Source organism: Sorex araneus, chromosome 2, assembly GCF_027595985.1.
Source record: "Sorex araneus isolate mSorAra2 chromosome 2, mSorAra2.pri, whole genome shotgun sequence".
Classification (NCBI taxonomy): Eukaryota; Metazoa; Chordata; class Mammalia; order Eulipotyphla; family Soricidae; genus Sorex; species Sorex araneus.
Window position 1 is genome coordinate 145,903,046 of NC_073303.1, and position 18,141 is coordinate 145,921,186.

General features: G+C 41.4%; 1 protein-coding gene and 1 pseudogene across 1 annotated transcript in view; one reads left to right on the forward strand and one right to left on the reverse strand.

Moving 5' to 3' along the window:
- The window catches only part of TIGIT (T cell immunoreceptor with Ig and ITIM domains), a 33,514-nt gene extending 15,595 nt beyond the window's left edge, over nucleotides 1–17,919 (reverse strand). Inside the window, exon 1 of the mRNA XM_055124507.1 lies at nucleotides 17,758–17,919. Within this exon, the coding sequence (XP_054980482.1) occupies nucleotides 17,758–17,919 (162 nt within the window). The remainder of the gene's footprint in view (nucleotides 1–17,757) is intronic.
- Nucleotides 5,694–5,790, forward strand: LOC129402884 (U6 spliceosomal RNA; annotated as a pseudogene).
- Nucleotides 17,920–18,141: the final 222 nt, after the last annotated feature.

Consider the following 18,141-nt stretch of genomic DNA (forward strand, 5'->3'; position numbering starts at 1 on the left):
TGGGTGTTGGTTTTATAGCCTGCAACTGTACTATACAAGTCTATTGTTTCTAAGAGTTTCTTGGTAGAGGTTTTAGGGTTCTCTAGGTATAGTATCATATCGTCTGCAAATAGTGAGAGTTTGATTTCTTCCTTTCCTACCTGAATGCCCTTAATATCTTTTTCTTGCCTAACCACTATTGCAAGTACTATATTGAACAGGAGTGGAGAGAGTGAGCATCCTTGTCTCATCCCTGATCTCAGAGGGAAGGCTCTTAGTTTTTCCCAATGAGGATGATGCTTGCTGTAGGCGTGTAGTAGATGGCTTTGACTATATTGAGGAAAGTCCCTTCTATACCCATTTTGGTGAGAATTTATGATGGGTGCTGGATCTTGTCAAATGCTTTCTCTGCATCTATTGATATGACCATATGGTTCTTATCTTTTCTTTTGTTGATATGATGGATTATGTTGATTGATTTCCAAATGTTAAACCATCCTTGCATCCCCGGGATGAATCCCACTTGGTCGTGGTATATGATCTTTTTGATGAGTTGTTGAATTCTGTTTACTAATATTTTGTTGAGTATCCATGTTCATCAGAGATATTGACCTGTAGTTTTACTTTTTGTGGTGTCTTTGTTTGCTTTTGGTATTAGGGAGATATGAGTCTTATAGAAACTATTTCGGAGGGTTTCTGTTTTTTTCAATTTCCTGGGAAAGCTTGAGAAGAACTGGCAACAGGTCCTCTTTAAATGTTTGGAAGAATTCGCTAGTGAGTCCATCTGGACCTGGGCTTTTGTTTTTGGGAATACTTTTGATTACAGTTTTAATTTCCTTGATATTAATAGGACTGTTCAGGTATTCCTGGTCTTCTTGGGAGATTGTAGGAATCCAGGAATTTATCCATTTCTTCTAGGTTCTCTTGTTTCGTGGCATACAGCTTTTCAAAGTAGTCTCTGATAATCTTTTGAATTTCTTTGGTTACTGTTTTGATGTCCTCCTTTTCATTTCTGATTCTGTTTATAAGGGTTCTCTCTCTTTCTTTGTGAGTCTTGCTAATGGTTTATCAATCTTGTTTACTTTCTCAAAGAACCAGCTCTTGGTTTCGTTAATCTTTCGGATTGTCTTTTTGTTTTCCATGTCGTTGATTTCTGCCCTAAGTTTTATTATCTCTTTTCTTCTGCCTGGTTGGGCTCCTTTTGTTGGTCCTTTTCTAAAATTTTAGGCTGTGAAGTCAAGTTACTTATGTGGGCCCTTTCTTCCTTCCTGAGGAATGCTTGCAGAGCTATAAATTTTCCCCTTAACACGACTTTAGCTGTGTCCCACAGGTTCTGGTAGCTCGTGTCTTCATCCTCATTTGTTTCCAGGTACCTTTTGATTTCTTCCTTGACTTCCTTCCTGATTCATTCATTGTTCAACATCGAGTTGTTTAATTTCCAGGTGTTTGATTTAGTTTTCTGCGTCTGTGTGTGATTAATGCCTATCTTCAGTGCATCATGGTCTGAAAAGATAGCTGGTACAATGTCTATCTTGTTGATTCTGTTGAGGTATGTTGTGTGGCCCAGCACATGGTCTATTATGGAAAATGTTCCATGTGCCCTGGAAAAGAATGTGTATTCCCTTTTTTGGGGATATAAAGCCCTGTATAGATCTATTAGCCCTATCTCTTCTATTTCTTCCTTCAAAGCCAGTATTTCCTTGGTGGGTTTTAATCTTCTTGATCTATCCAGGGGTGATAGGGCAGTGTTGAAGTCTCCAATTACTATTGTATTGCTTGAGATGTCCTTCTTAAGGTCTGTTAGCAGTTGTTGTAGGAATTTGGCTGGTCCCTCATTGGGTGCGTACACGTTCAGGAGTGTGATTTCTTCCTGCTGTACGTATCCCTTGATTAATAAAAATTGGCCTTTCCTATACTTTGTAATCTTTTTCAACCTGAAATCTATGTTGTCCAATACTAGTAAGGCCAGCCCAGCTTTTTTGAGAGAGTTGTTTGCTTGCAGGATTGTTTTCCGTCCTTTGACTTCGAGTCTGTGTTTGTTCTGGTTATTCAGATGCATTTCTTGCAGGCAGCAAAATGTTGGGTTCAGTCTCTGAATCCATTTTGCCACTCTGTGTCTTTTCATTGGTGAATTTAGACCATTGACATTAAGAGAGATTATTGTTATGGGATTTTGCTCCATCTTTCTATAAGGGTTTATTGTGCTTGTAGGGGTTCTTCTTGTCTTACAATAGTCCCTTTAGACCTTCTTTTAAGTTTGGTTTTGAGTCTATGAAGCTCCTGAGCTGTTATTTATCCACAAAATAGTGTATCATTCCTTTAAGTTTGAATGAGAGTTTAGCCAGATCAAGTATTCTTGGTGAAGTGTTAATTTCATTGAGCTTTTTCACTATATCCCACAACTGCCTTCGGGCTTGGAGGTTTTCCTCTGATAGGTCTGCTGTGAATCTAAGGGGTGCACCTTTGTATGCGATTTCCTTCTTCAACCTTGCTGTTTGCAGTATTGTGTCTCTATCCGTGACGTCCATCATTCTAACTATGATATGTCTTGGGGTTTTTCTGTTAGGGTCTCTTTTAGCTGGCACCCTTTGGGCGCCTTGAATCTGGATGCCTTCATTCTCCAGCTCTGGGAACTTTTCAGCAATGATTTGTTTGACTGTGTCTTTTTCATTGGGGTTGCTTCCCTGTCCTTCTGGTACTCCAATGATTCTAATGTCGTTCATCTTGAAATCATCCCCTAAGACTCTGAGTCGTCCTAGAGCTATTTTGAGGTCTCTTGCCATGGTTTGTTGTTGTCTGTAGGCTTCTTGCAGCTCATCTACAAGATCACTGATTCTGTCTTCTGCTGCAGTCATTCTATTGTTGAGGGCAGCCACAGAGTTTTTTATTTGATCTACTGAATCCTTCATTTCTTTTTGTAGGTTTTTTATTTCTCTTCTCATTTCTTCCCGTATTTTGTTGGCTGTCTGTTTGACTGTTTCTGTCAGGTCCTCCTTTAACTTGTCAATCTTTCCATTGAGTTCATTGAACATCTTGAGGATTTCAACTCTGAATTTTTTATCAGAGAGCTCAAGTTTGCAGGAAATGCCTATTGAGGTTTCTGGACTCCTTTCATCGTCCTCTCCTTGTGGTGGGGATTTGCGCTGTTTTTTCATGTTGTTGTGGTGGTATGGAAGAGGAACCTTCAAGATCAGTAACCCTGTTCCCTCTTGTTGCGAAAAAGGATTCTGAATGGGCTCGGTCAATGGTGGTTGCCTTTTTCTTTTCTTCTTCTAGAACATGGCCTCCCACTCAGATGTTCCTTTAGTCAATATGTGAAGACTTGTGTTTTATTGTTCTACTGTTTATGGATAGCTAGGATGTTACTCTTGGACATGACATAGGTAATGAAGGCTGAGATGAAACAACATATTGATGGGTTTTAGGAGAATATCTGCAGCCGGAAAAGAGGCCACGCCCCTTTCCCCACAATAGCACACACCTGTGCCGGAAGAGAGAAGGGCTGCGGTGCTTGGGGTTGGCATGCCGGCCACTAGGGTGGCAGTCCAGAGAGGGGGGAAGGCTGGGTGCTCGGGGTCCAAAGAGCAGGCTGGGACATGGGAAGGGCGGGTCAAGGGACGTCACACACCTGTGCTGGAAGAGAGAACAGCTGCGGTGCTTGGGGGCGACGTGTCAGCCACTAGGGCCATCAAAATGTCCGTACTGTATTCCAGTGACTAAACATTATTTAAGTTTGAACACTCAGACCTACTCTGCCTTCTAAATGACTACTATATGAAATCTATAGTACTATCTATGAAATCTTCTTGCCTAAAGCTTTTTAGGCAATAAGGTCTCTCATTGGATTGGATTGGATTCTATAGGACGTCAAAAGAACACCTGGCTGCCCACCTACGAGATGGTCAGACTTCTTTGTGAAGACCCTGAGCAAACAGTTTGATGCTCTTCATGTTCTTGGAGCAACCAGCCACCATTGGGCTACACTAGCATGTGACAGGGTTGAATGGAGATGTTACTGGCACCCGCTCGAGCAAATCGATGAGCAACGGGATGACAAGTGACAAGTGCCAAGATCTCTCATCTAGTTTGAGAAACTCTAGTACAGCAATGCATCTTCAACAAGATGCATTGTGGGGGAAAAGAGGAGAAAGGGACTTCTCTAAACTAAAATAAATTCATAAGATATGACAGTCAAATACAATTTATGGTTCCCATTTGATTGGAAATATATTTGGTGATGACAGAGAAAGAGGGATTTGGAACCCAACTGAAAAAATCAAATATTAATTGGGTGTTCAATTTATCAATGAGCTACTGTCACTTTTGTTAAATGTGTTACTAACCAGGGGCCGGAGTGATAGCACAGTGGGTAGGGCGTTTGCCTTGCACGTGGCCGACCTGGGTTCGATCCCCGGCATCCCATATGGTCCCCCAAGCACTGCCAGGAGCAATTCCTGAGTGCAAAGCCAGGAGTAACCCCTGAGCATTGCTGAGTGTGACCCAAAAAGCAAAAAAAAAAAAAATGTGTTACTAACCAGACTGTGCTCCCTTCTTAAATTCATGTTGCAATCTTAACTTACCCAAACACCTCATAGTGTAATTGTGTTTGTACATAAAATATTTTTAAATGTGCTTGAGTTCAAATCAAATCTTTTTGGCTTGTCTTATTTCAAAATTATCTGTGTCTTTGCATGAAGAATAAATTTGTCCATAGACAGAGACCATCATATGAGGGCATCGTGAGAGGTGGCTGTCTGCCAGACAAGGAAAGAGGCCTTAGAAGAAATCAAACCCCCTCACACCATGATCTTGGACTTCTAGTCTCCTGAGCTTTGAGAAAACATTCACACCATAGTATTTGGCTATGTATAGAATTCATAGTATTCAGCCTAATATACATCAGCATTCTGGGGTGGGGGCAATGTAAAGGAGGCCCAGATATGAAGGGGCTTCACCCAGAAATTCTCAGCCAACTGGGCCTATAGTTCAAAGTCAGAACCCAAGGATGTGGACTTACTCTGACCTTGCAGTGCCCAGGAGTATCCAGTGGTCTAGGCCTTCATGGTTGCCTCTGGCCATGCTCAAGGAACAATCTTGGGCAAGGGAATCAGCTGGGATTAGCCTTTTGTCAGTATGTACCTTTGACGCTGTGCTGTCTCTTCAGATCCATACACACAAACATTTTTAGAGATTTCTATAATGTTTTTAAATGAGATGTCACTATGTCTATTATTTTTAAATGCTTGAAATAAAATGAAATGTTTAGTATGGAATTTAAGAGACTGAAATATGGGTCGTGATTATTGCCTTTCTACTTCTCTGTGAACTCAAAACTTAAGAGGAATAAAGCAGAATTGTAAGAAAAGAAGCACCTGACAATCTCTCAGTACCTGTGTTGCAGACCTTAGTGCCCAGAAGGAGAGAGAGAGAGAGAGAGAGAGAGAGAGAGAGAGAGAGAGAGAGAGAGAGAGAGAGAGAGAGAGAGAGAGAGGTGGAGGGCAGGGAGGGAGAGAGAAAGAAAAGGAAAGTGACTGCCATAGAGACAGGCTGAGGAGGAGGGTGGTGAGGGAGGGAAACTGGGGTCATTAGTAGTGGGAAAGGACACTAGTGGATGAATGGGTGTTCGATCATTGTATGACTGAAACCTGATCATGAATAGCTTTGTAACTATGTATCTCATGGTGACTCAAATTTTAAAAAATTAAAATTATTGCTTGCTTCAGCAGCACAAATACCCAAATTAGAACAATACAGAGAATATTAGCATGACCCCAGTATGACATGCAAATTGTGGAAGCATTACATATTTTTTAAAATATTAAAATTTGGGACTGGAGTGATAGTACAGCAAGTAGGGCATTTGTCTTGCATGTGGCCAACCTGGGTTCTATCTCTGGCATCCCATATGGTCCCTTGAGCATGGCCAGGAATGATCCCTGAGCGCAGAGCCAGGAGTAACCCCTGAGCATCACCAGTGTGACCCAAAAAGAAAAAAAAATTTAATTAAAATTACTTTTTAAAAAATTAAGCACCTGAGTTCTAGTGGGTGATAAAGAGCAACCAGCAACATATGGAAACACAGTAACCAAGAGCCCAGGGAAAACCCTTTCCAAGGAGTCCCAGCCTGGTGCAGGATGAACTCAGGGCTGCTCAGAGTTCAGAGCTACATTTGTACATGATCTAGTGAGGTTAGAAGTACATATTGCATCTGAGATATAGTCAATATAAGACTGGAAGAAGACAACTAAAAATAAGTTGTGGGGTCAGGGACATCGCACAAAGACCAGTAATGCATAGTTTGCTTATGAAGGACCCCAGTTTGATACCACATGCATCCCCCGCTATTGCCCCCCACTGCAACATTTCCAGGTTTGGCCGTATTTACCCTTGAGTACCACCAGGTATGACCCTCGTGGTTCCCAGGAGAGCAGGACCTTCCCATAAACCCTCTGATCCGGTTGAGTGACTTTGAGCCGTGTTTGGAAAATACCACTCCCATTGGCAAAACTTTTAATGAGCTTGATTTGGCCACAAAACTACTAATTTCATTTTCTTACATGAACTACTAAATGTATAGGTATAATGCTGCTCAGAATAATAACAATTACACATGCAACTAAAAATGCAGTTTAAAAAATTAAATTAATTTTGACTGTCATCGTAAGTAAAGGAACTTCTCAGTATTAAACCAAATTTCTTGTATTGGATAGGCAGTTCCTAGTCTGAGCTAAGGCTGCTTGATTTTCTGTCATAACAAATCTAACAGCCCTAACACATTTCTTCATGTCAATCAATCAACAAATATTGAGCACTTACTTTGCAAAACTGCCGTGTCAGGCAGTAGAATTGATATGAAGAGGAAGAAGTTTAACCCAGGAATGTACAGTACTTGGTGGTGGAGGCTGGGGGCTGAGCCCAAAACCAGCAGTGCTCAAGGCTTACTCCATGCTCAAGGATAACTTCTGGAAGTGCTCAGGAGACCATATGTGCAGCCGAGGCACAAACCCCCGTGAGACGCATATAATTCTAGGATCTTGCCTTCTGTACTATCTATCTGGTCCAGGAATTTATAATCTATATAGAAAGTTTCATCACCAAACAAAACTATGAAAAAATACAAAATAGGCTGCAAGTTGAGATGCATGAAGGTGAATGTTATAAAGCCATCTGTATATGGGAAAAGAAGAAGTAGTTATGTGGAAGAAGCCAGGATGTCTAATTTCAGAGCAAGGAAAGAGATCTAAATTATAGAAAGCCAAACACAGTAGTTACAACTGCTGGCATGCAGCCAGTACTGGGACGGAGTGGTGATGACAGTCTTAAGGCTCCCAGACTCTGCTCCTGTGTAACACTTTCGAAATAAGGTGAAGCACTCACTCATGCTTCCCCTGAATGTTTGCAAACATCAAAATAAGACATATTATGGATGGGAAATGTGCTGGGTCTTAGAGGAAAGTACAATCAAAGTCTTGGTAGGAAAAAGGGTTGTTGCTGGAGAGGCACTCCTCCCACAGAAGTAGGTCTGTATAGCTTCTGTCCTCCATCAAGCGGATCAAATGGTAAACACGAATGCAGAACTATGGAACTGTGTCTCCTCTGGAGCTGCAGGGAGAGCAGACGCATTGGACTGTGCTTTCACAATTATCCTGGCTCAGAACAGACACATGTACTCTCTCTCTCTCTCTCTCTCTCTCTCTCTCTCTCTCTCTCTCTCTCTCTCTCTCTCTCTCTCTCTCTGTCTCTCTCTCTATCTCTGTCTCTCTCTGTCTCTCTCTCACACATACACACACATTCACAGCCTTGTGAAACTGAAACTACTTTTGTAGGGTGTCAGAGGAAAGACTTCAAAAAGAGTAATGAGGCCTGATCAATGTGTGAATAACCCAGGCACGTACAGTTCAGCCAGAGAGAAAAAGGGAGCCAAAACTGAAATGTATGTGGCCACAAGCATTTTTCTTCTCCTTTCCAGTAACACAGAGTCTCTTCCTCTTCCGTTAAACTAAACCACTTCCCAGGTACAACCTGTCAGTAAAGATCGTGCTAGTGAAACTTTTTGCAGGGCTAAACCAGCTAGGCTACTCTCTCTGCTTGTGTTAATCAGCACAGAAGTCCATGCCTCCATGACCAATAGCCAATGACCAATACTCATCTCTCCTTTCTCTCCTTTAATGCCCTGTTCTGACTTGATTTCTCTCCCTTCAGGCCTCCCCCTCTCCAAACTCTTCTCTTCTGTGGTCCAGTCTCACAGAAGACTGTCATCAGAATATCCTTTTCTCTCCAAGTCCTTCCTTAAAACACTGGTTCAGTGTGTGCGCATGAACCATGAGATGCATGGGCAGCATAAACAATTTTTTAAAAGCTTAGTTGAAATGCAAATTCCTATGTTTGATCCCACTCCTACTGAATTTGACTCTCCAGGGCTGACCCAGACATCTGCGAAGTAGTAAGTCCATACAGGGATTTAGCATTTAGATATGGCCACAGGAAGGTCATAAACAAGGATTCACTTTCTAAACTGAAGTAGCCTAACTCACCGCCTTGATCTATATTATGAGCCACCTTCCTTCATGCATATTTTAAAAAAGAAAAGTTTCGGGGCTGGAGCAATAGCACAGTGGGTAGGGCATTTGCCTTGCACGCGGCCGACCCAGGTTCGATTCCCAGCATCCCATATGGTCCCCTGAGCACTGCCAGGGGTAATTCCTGAGTGCAGAGCCAGGAGTAACCCCTGAGCATCGCCGGGTGTGACCCAAAAAGCAAAAAAAAAAAAAAAAAAAAAAAAAAAAAAAAAGAAAAGTTTCAACCTGAAATGACAATAATATTTTCTTTCATCTTTAACTTCTAATGTCACCACACACAAACACACACATACATATACACAGATACATTACTTCTGAATTATCAGTCTGAACATCTCAGAATTCTTTTTCTTTTATTTTTAAAACAGTGGCATCCATATTTTCCTGTTTTATTTCATATCCATCAGTTAAAATTTTCAGCAGTGACTTTCAAATATGTAAATTTATATAAAAATGTGTCCATAAGGCTGTATATTTTATATATTTATATATTTTTTAAAAAACCAAAAACTAAGAAAAGGAAATAATGAGACTAAGTTTGGCTGGAGAAATAAAACAGGGGTTAAAGCACTTGTCTAAGGGGCTAGAGCAAAAGTACAGTAGGGAGGGCGATTGCCTTGCCCATGGCTTACCCAGGTTCTATCCCCAGCATCCCATATGGTCAACTGAGCACTGTCAGAAGTAATTTCTGAATGTAGACCCAGGAGTAACTCCTGAGCAATGTCAGATATGACCCAAAAAGCCAAAAAAAAAAGCACTTGTCTTGTATATAGTCCACTCTCATTTGAATCCCTGTTACCACCAGGAGTAATACATGAGTACAGCCAGGTATGGCCAATCCCACCTCCCAATAAAGTGAAGAAGAAGGAAAAAAAGGTTAAGTAGAAATAGATAACAAATATGAGATCTTTATGCACCACACAATGCATGTTGTGTAAACTTCTCAACAGGCATCTGCTTTAATGGAACCAAATATTACAAAGGCCATGCTTACACTACAAGTTTCTAGACTCAGAGACTTGTGGTCCATTAAACTAGAAATACAACTTAGATTTTTGCAGTTACATGAAAGTAAAAAATTAACAACTGATCAAGATAGAAGTCCAGTGTCAATGTCAATAGTGCAAATACTCTCACCAGGGTGGTTTCAAACTACTAACATGTTATCACTGAACCTGAAGTTTGGGAAATACACAACAATCTCAGAGACTGGTAAAATCCAGCTCTAGCAACATGTATTTGTACACCCAACTTTTTTTTATTAAGTTCTATTTTTTTCAGTTAATTTCCTTTCTTCAAGGGAGCTGATTTCCTAATTAAGTCATTTCTAATTGACTTATTCTCTTTTAATTTTTTAAAACCCCTGCTATGCTTGTGGAAGATCTTTAGTTTTTCTGTCTTTTGTGAAAGTCTCCAAGTCTGATACAGGGGCCAGATAGCCACCTGGGATTTCTCTACTTGTAAGTGACAGTAGGGAGAGAAAAATGGTGACAGTTATCTTTGGAAATTCTTGCTATGACAAACACATGGGCATATTAAGATCTGGCCCAATCAATACCAAAAAATGTAGGAATTTATTTTATCTTTTGTTTTTTTACTATAATTTTATATTGTCTCAGTATATACACACAATCAATATCTCATATACTATATTAGGCTCTTCACCAAAAGTCTGATTTCTATTCATTACCGTACAGTGAACCCCTTTAGCCAAATTACCCACCTCCCTTTTCCCTTCCCATTTTTCATCTCTATTACATTGTAATAGCTTTTGCCTCTTGCCTCTCTGCCTCTCTGCTTCCTTCACTGGATATAACAACCTCAAACATGAAAGCAGCAAATAAGTAGGAACCCCTGAATTTTAAGAGTTAAATTAATCTTGTAAAAGTTGTCTATTATGCACACCTTTGTTTGTCAAATAATTATTTACAGTTTACATGGTCTGAAAACAATATAACTGCCCCCATATAGATGACTGGATAAAGAAAATACGGTATTGATGCACAGAGGAATACTACTCAGCTACGAAAAAAGATGAAAGCTTGAAGTCAGTATGCTGCAACTTGAATAGAATTGGAGGAAGTCATACTAAGTCTAAATGAAAAGGACAAATACCAGATTTTCTCACTCACTTGCAAAATATAGAGAAACAAGCAAGAGATTAGACAATCCCTAATCAAAACAAACCCTCAGACATGGTCAATAGAACTTTGATCTGAGGATGCTCAGGGTGGTGGTGGGTGCAGGAAGGCCTGATGCATAAGGGCATGGCACCAAAGTATAAAATAATATTGGTAATATTATTAAAAATAGTAACACTTTTTAATAAGAAATAAAATTTATTTTAAAAATAAAGCCTCGTTTACATGTTTATTTACTAAATTGAATGGAGCGCTGAGTAGATACTAGGCACAGTCTCAACTACTTCATATAGTAACTACTATTAATAACCCCATTTTTCAGATTTAGAAACAAATTTGGAGAGAGGTTAGACAATTAAATTGTTAAGCCAGTAGGCCGTAAAGTTTGGGCTTAACCTAAACATGATCCCCTCGCTCAGTTTTACAGAGAGTCATGTTCTCCTCACTACCTATCTGTATTTTCTGTCTATCTGCCAAGGAGGTGGTCTCCGGGTGGTATTAAAAGCCCCAAGAAGTACTCCCCTGTCCTCAAGATGCTTTGCAGAGACTTAGTTTCTTAAAAGCAAGATTATTGTGAGTGAAGTAATTAGAAAAGCTTAGCAGACAGCCTGTAATTAGCTATAATGTAATATCCCCCATGGCTAAGAAGAGCTTCCTGGTAGAGGCCAGGAGACCTAACCCTGCCTCCAGAGCTATAATCACTCTTTTAAAAAATCAAAATCTAGGTCAGACAGGGCCCTTGGCCTGCAATCTGGTACTACAATTCTCTCTTCCGAGGAATCCCACCTGACCAAATGGCCTACCCATAAATTAGCTATAGAAAGCAGAATTACATGCAGGTTTTTGGTTGTTCCTGTTTGACATTTGTTTTGTTTTGTCTGATTTTCTTCAATTTTCTTAGGCTTAATGAGAAAGGATTTTTTTAAAACTCTGTTTCAACTATATGCGATATCGTTTTAATATAATTTTAAGTTATATAGTATTTGCTCTAAATTAACTTTATAGTTTGATATGTAAATGGGTATGCCAGAAATCTCCCAAGTGCCACAAAAGCCCTAAGTCTGAACTCTGGCCCTTCCTCCTAACCTCTCTTTCTGGTAGTTATCAGCTCTTTACAGTTACCCGCTGTGTTCCTCCTAAACTATAATGTGGGTAGCAACATAATATTCCTGGAGAAAAAGAACGTCAGAAGTCTAAGGCTATTTCTATTCCTATTAGTATGAAACAACCTACTCCAAAATTTAGTGACTTAAAACAGAAGCCATTTTCCTTTCTTTCACAGTTTCTGAGAATGACAGCTGGGTGAATGCAACGAAATAGGGCTTACAGGGCTGTAAGGTAAATGAACCAAATATAAACCTGATTTAAACAACAGAAATTAATTTTCTCAGAGTTCTGGAGGCTAGAAATCTAAGACCGTGGCAGGGGTGATTTCTTCTGAGGCCTATTAAAATGTCCAGATTGAGCCTAAGGTGGAGTCAGTCATGCTAAGCCCTGTGTTAGCAAGACGCTGCTTTGAGTTTTTTATATTCAGCTTCCCCGGAAAGGAAGGCCTTGACAGCCAATCAGCATTTGCCATCACAAACTGCTACTTAATTCTGAATTCTTTTTGCTAGGTAATAGGAAACTAACCAGCCCTGTAAGCCCTAGTTTTTTTGCACTCACCCAGCTGTCACCAACAGCAACTTGTTCCTACTCACCTGCTTAGTATGTTCTTTGGAGCTACTTTGTATCTGCTAGGCTGGGCACTAGTTGGTTCATGAATTAATGAACAAAACCTACTATCATGGTAAATTTCCTATGGAAATTTCTCTCCAAACAGGCTTCTCTGCTTGGCTTGGATGCTTGGCATCTCCTCCCAACGTCTCCTCACCATCCTCCCTCTGTGTGTCTGTTACACGCTGTTCTTATAAGGACACTGGTTATATTGGATTAGCACCTCCTCTTGCAACCTAACGTGACCTAAACCCTTTCTCTTTAAACACATTTGCATTCTGAGATATCACTTGTCACTTGCCATCACTTGTCATCCAGTTGATCTTTGATTTGCTCAAGCGGGCGCCAGTAATGTCTCCATTCGTCCCTGTTGCTTGCTAGTGGGGCCCAATGATATCTGCTCGCTCCAGGAACAGGAAGAGCCTCAAACCGTTCATTCAGGGTTTTGATGAAGAAGTCTGACCATCTCATTGGTGGGCAGCCACGCCATCTTTTGACATCCCGTGAATCCAGTCGGTAACAGCTCTAGTCCAGCGGTCGTCTCTGAATCACATTACGTGTCCGGCCCATCTGATTTTTGATATCTTGGCAAACAAGACAGCGTCCCTAATTCTGGATGGAGGTCAGAACTCCGGATTCCTTCTCTCACTTGAGTGACACGTGACACTCCTAGCATGGCTCTTCCTATTCCTCGAGACCCCATTCTGCAGTAGTGGGACTTAAGTCTCAACACACGGATTGGAAGAAGAGGAAGACATAATTCAAGCCGGAGAAGTAAATTTTTGCTTTTGTGTCTTCACTAATGTCTGAGGGATTCAGTTGTCAGATAGGGTGGTCTGGGGAAGCGGTGGGTGCGGCGGGAGGAGTGCGCAAGTGGCTTTAATCATCTATGCCATGATGTGGTAAACACAGCTGAAAGGGTTGAGCTCATCTGTGCCTGCTCTCCAGGGGGCCTTCACATCCCGGCTGCCTTGGGTAGCCAGATACTTTGCATGCAGGCTGGCGTCCCAAGAGATCCGGGCATCAACGATTCCACAAAGTCAAATAGCACCTCCTGTCATGCTGGTTCGGAGTCGTCACAAACCATGCCCAGATTTAAGAAAAATGACATGCACCCTTCTCTCAATGAGTGAATCAAAAATATCTTTTCAGTTTTTCACAAGAACCACATGCCAGGGTGCCCTTGGGCCATTGCTGGCTGTACTTAGCAAGCGTGTGGTGCTCATCTCTGGCACTGCTTAAGGGCACCAGGGTGCACCCAGTGGTGTTAAGAAGAGATTCATACAGTGCTGGGGGTGGAACAATTTTCCACATGCTAGGCATGTGCTCTCCAACTTGAGTTATCTCCCTAGCCCCAAGGGATTCTCACATATTTTGGGCCATTTTTTAAATTGGTGCAAGCTGTTTCGGCCATACCATCCACAAAGTCTCCTTCTACTCAGTCATCTGGACCTAGATGAAAAGACTAAAACTAAACAATTAGTTTCAACCCTCTGGCTTCCTCTCCTTCTTGAGAGCTGGTGGAGGTGGTTCAGGTTTATGAGAACCAAAATGTCCCTTTCAGCTGCTGCCATCTGGTCCTCTTAATCCTTCACATTCTTTCCTAGGGGTTGAAACACTCTAACTTTGGAGTTGGGGATCCTTCTTGATGAACTTGGCTACTGAGTCTAGTTACAGGAAGTTCTGACTTCCAGTCTCCAGCCTCATCCCATCTCTCTGTCATTCTGGAAGTTACTTTAGAAGGATGTTTCCTGCTTTCTCTTTTGAAACTCTTCTACCCTGCTCTGAGAAGTCCTGGCCGTTCCTCAAGGCTGCCATTTTGTATCTTTGATGCCATTCCCATCTACGGCCCTCCTTGTACTAAGACTTAGACATAGGGACATTTGATCTGGACTGCACAGGCCTGCTAGCCGGTCAAACATTTTGAAAACAGTGGAAATCTCAGGAGAGAAGTCTGCCTCAGAGAGCAAAACTCAGGCACTGACAGTCTGACTCAGCAGGAAAGCTGTATTCTGAGGCTCTCTGCTCCTGTCTGATTCTGAATGGCATGTGTCACTTGGATCCTTCCAAGTTCCTTCTCTTAGACACAATCTGGATCACTGATCCTAGTGAGAGACAGGGCTCTAAATAAAAACAGAAAGATCTATTCTGCTCCCTAAACTAAGACACTTCTTACTAAGTATATAACTATGAAAGGGGGTGTGCTTCTTCTTTTCCAGAGAAGAGGGGCTCCATGGTTTTCGGTCAGGTGTCCATTGCATTGACATAAAGAGTTTATGTGAACTCCTAAGAAATCGCTGGAGAAAATGATGCTTCAGGGATCAGGATAACTGCAATAACTGGCAGGGTTAGGAGGGAATGATTTGAGGGATCAGAACAATAGCCCAGTGGGTAGGGAGCTTGCCTTGCATGCTACCAACCCGGGCTCAATCCCCAGCATCCTATGTGGTCCCCAGGAGTGTCCAGGCCCAGAAGAAACCAATGAGCACAAATGGTTATGGCCCCAAACACCTCTCCCCAAAGCAAGGAGTAGTTTGAGGGGCCAGAGAAATAGTAGCACTGTTGTCCCCTTGTTCATCAATTTGCTCAAGCGGGCACCAGTAATGCCTCCATTGTGAGACTTGTTGTTACTGTTTTTGGCATATTGAATATGCCATGGGTAGCTTGCCAGGCTCTGCCATGCAGGCGGGATACTCTCGGTAGCTTGCCGGGTTCTTCGAGAGAGACAGAGGAATCAAACCTGGGTCGGGCATGTGCAAGGCAAACGCCCTACCCACTGTGCTATCGCTCCAGTTCCAGAGAAATAGTACAACAGGTAAAGCAAACAGCTGACCTGGGTTTGATCCGAGACATGCCATATATGCCCCTGAGCCAGTCAGAAGTGAACCATGCTGAACCAGTTAGTAAGACCTAACCAATGCTGGGTATTGCCCAAAACTAAAGAGAATATTTGGAATAATGAAACTCATCAGTTTTTATTCATGCCTGTCTACAGAGGTAGAGGAAGAAACACAAGTAAGGAAACAAAAGTAACCAGTTGGGCCCTAAGTTTTCTTGCCTTTCCCTGGCCTGGATGAACAAGGCTCATATTATGAGCAGCCAGTGCCATGACCTGTTTAAAGAAACCGTGACTGTTTCTCAGAACAACTACTTTTTAAGTTGTGTAACCTGTGCCCTAGTCCCGTAAATCAGGTTATCTCTGCTAATCGTGGTGTTATGCTGCCTCCTCATTCACCTGAGAGGGCTGTCTGAAGAGCCGGTTTGGGGGGTAGTAGCTGGGCTTGGAGGGGAAGCTGGAGGGGTTGTTCCTTGCGATGCTCTGGCTCCTTCATGGAAAGCTGTGCTCTGGCCCTTTGAACCATCTCCCTGACCTCAAGAACCAAACTTTTCTCTGATTTAATTGGAATCACTACCAAAACTAAGTATTCTAATTATCCAACATTTTTAACAGCTGCTTTACGGTAGTGGACACAAGAGGATCGTAACAGCAGGTTCCCTGCACTTTCCTTCCCCACCACACTGCGGGCCTTTAGAAGGTAGGTGTATTACAGAATATGAAGTGGGGAGCAAACCTTCATATTCTGTGATATACCTAGAGTCTAGAAACCTAATGGGATTTAATGAATTATTTTTATAGACAACATAAATCTACCATTTTTCAACCTGCCAACTTGCTGTCAAGAATGTTTTTTCTCAGAATGAGAGAGAAAGAAGAAAGAAAGAAAGAAAGAAAGAAAGAAAGAAAGAAAGAAAGAAAGAAAGAAAGAAAGAAAGAAAGAAAGAAAGAAAGAAAGGAAGGAAGGAAGGAAGGAAGGAAGAAAGAAAGAAAGAAAGAAAGAAAGAAAGAAAGAAAGAAAGAAAGAAAGAAAGAAAGAAAGAAAGAAAGAAAGAGAGAGAGAAAGAAAGAAAGAGAGAGAAAGAGAAAGAAAAAAGAGAGAAAGAGAAAGAAAGAAAGAAAGAAAGAAAGAAAGAAAGAAAGAAAGAAAGAAAGAAAGAAAGAAAGAAAGAAAGAAAGAAAGAAAGAAAGAAAAAGGAAGAAAGAAAGAAAGAGGAAGGAAGGGACGGAGGGGTGGGAGGGAGGGAGGGAGGGAGGGAGGAAGAAAAAAGGAGAAAGGAAGGAAAAAGAAAAAAGAAGGTCATTAATAGACAATGTCATTTTACTCTATAAAATACTATTATTTTCTCTCTTCATAAAACATCTCTTAAACTCATAATCAAGCACCTTACCTATTTTCTGGATTAGGGCATGGCATTAATGAGTCAATAAATTTCCCCGTCACCTCTGTGAGACTATAGGGACTGTGGTTGTGTCCTTTCGCAGTGACTGTCTTTATGTGAAATGTAAGTATGAGCCATGTTTTCCCTGTGCCTACACACAAAGCAGTTTCTGCAAGTTTCAGGGTAAAGCTCCTAGGTATTAACTTGATGCTGCAGATCTTTCCATTCAGATGCTGCTGGAAGCTTCTCTGGAGAGGTCTGGTAATTCAATTTGATTCAGGACTGTCTGGATCTTCAGAGAGTGGCACTCAGTAATGGCCCTTCCTGGTGAATCCCTGATGGCATAAGCAGAATGATTCAGGAGGTGAGCTACCTTCTTCTTCCAAAGGCCTATATCCCCCTTCTCCCCTCAGCTCAATTAAAATCCAAACTAATGCTTGGAGTTTCATAAGTGATTCATTCTTTCTCTTTCCTGTGAATAAAAATGAACTCACATTTGTATGGGGGCTAGGGTTACTTCCATTGAGATGATCTTTAAAAGTCCTGACTTCTATTGAAAGGGTTCTATTTAAACAACAGATCTCAGAACATTGGAATCAACTTAAAACATTATTATTTATTTGCTTATTCCAACATTTAGCTAGTACACTATTTGTGCTTAAGATACCCACCACCATGGTCCCAGTGCCATCTCATTTCCCCTTACTAAAAGATCCCTCAACCCTTTATTCCCACCCCAATCTAATTAAACATCAATACTTAATAGGCAGTTGTTACCCAGATCTTTTATTTAAATCCCGGAATCTTGCTTAGACATATAGAACTATGAAAAGGAAAATGACAGGGAAAAACAAAAACAACTCTGGTTTAACTAAATGACTTTGTGCTAGGGAAAAAAATATGGGTGAGTCATGACAGGCACCAGAGACTCATTTGCATAGGAGCCCCAGGTTGTCACTGATATGATGTGCTAATTGAATACTAATCTACATTTTCCACTAGACAGCTCCCTTCAGACCTACGCAATCATTGATGTGGGGGATACTGCCTATCTGGATGACCCACAGATACCTCAAGCTCACCGTGTTTGCTCAAAGCTGAATTCAACACTTCCCACTTCAAACCTGCTCCTTGCCTTGTTCTCTCCACTGCAGTGGGGATGTCCCAAGTACACAGTCATCCAAGTTAAAAACATCAAAGTCATTCTTTACATCTTCACTTTCTTGACATTCTTGGCTTCCAGCTTCCAATTGCCAAGTCCCTAAGTGCTGGAAATTTTTTCCCATCTCCACATTTCTGAAGTTCCTTCATCAATAAAGGATTTTGTCATCTCTCACTTGGAATAGCACAAGTGTTCCCAGTCACACTTGCAACAATCCACCAAAACCTCATCTACACCTGTTACTATTCTCTTAAATCATTTAGTTCTGCATTTCCTCAAAATCCAAAATTTAGATCAACAATTTTTCTTTTTCTTTTTGGGTCACACCTGGCGATGCACAGGGGTT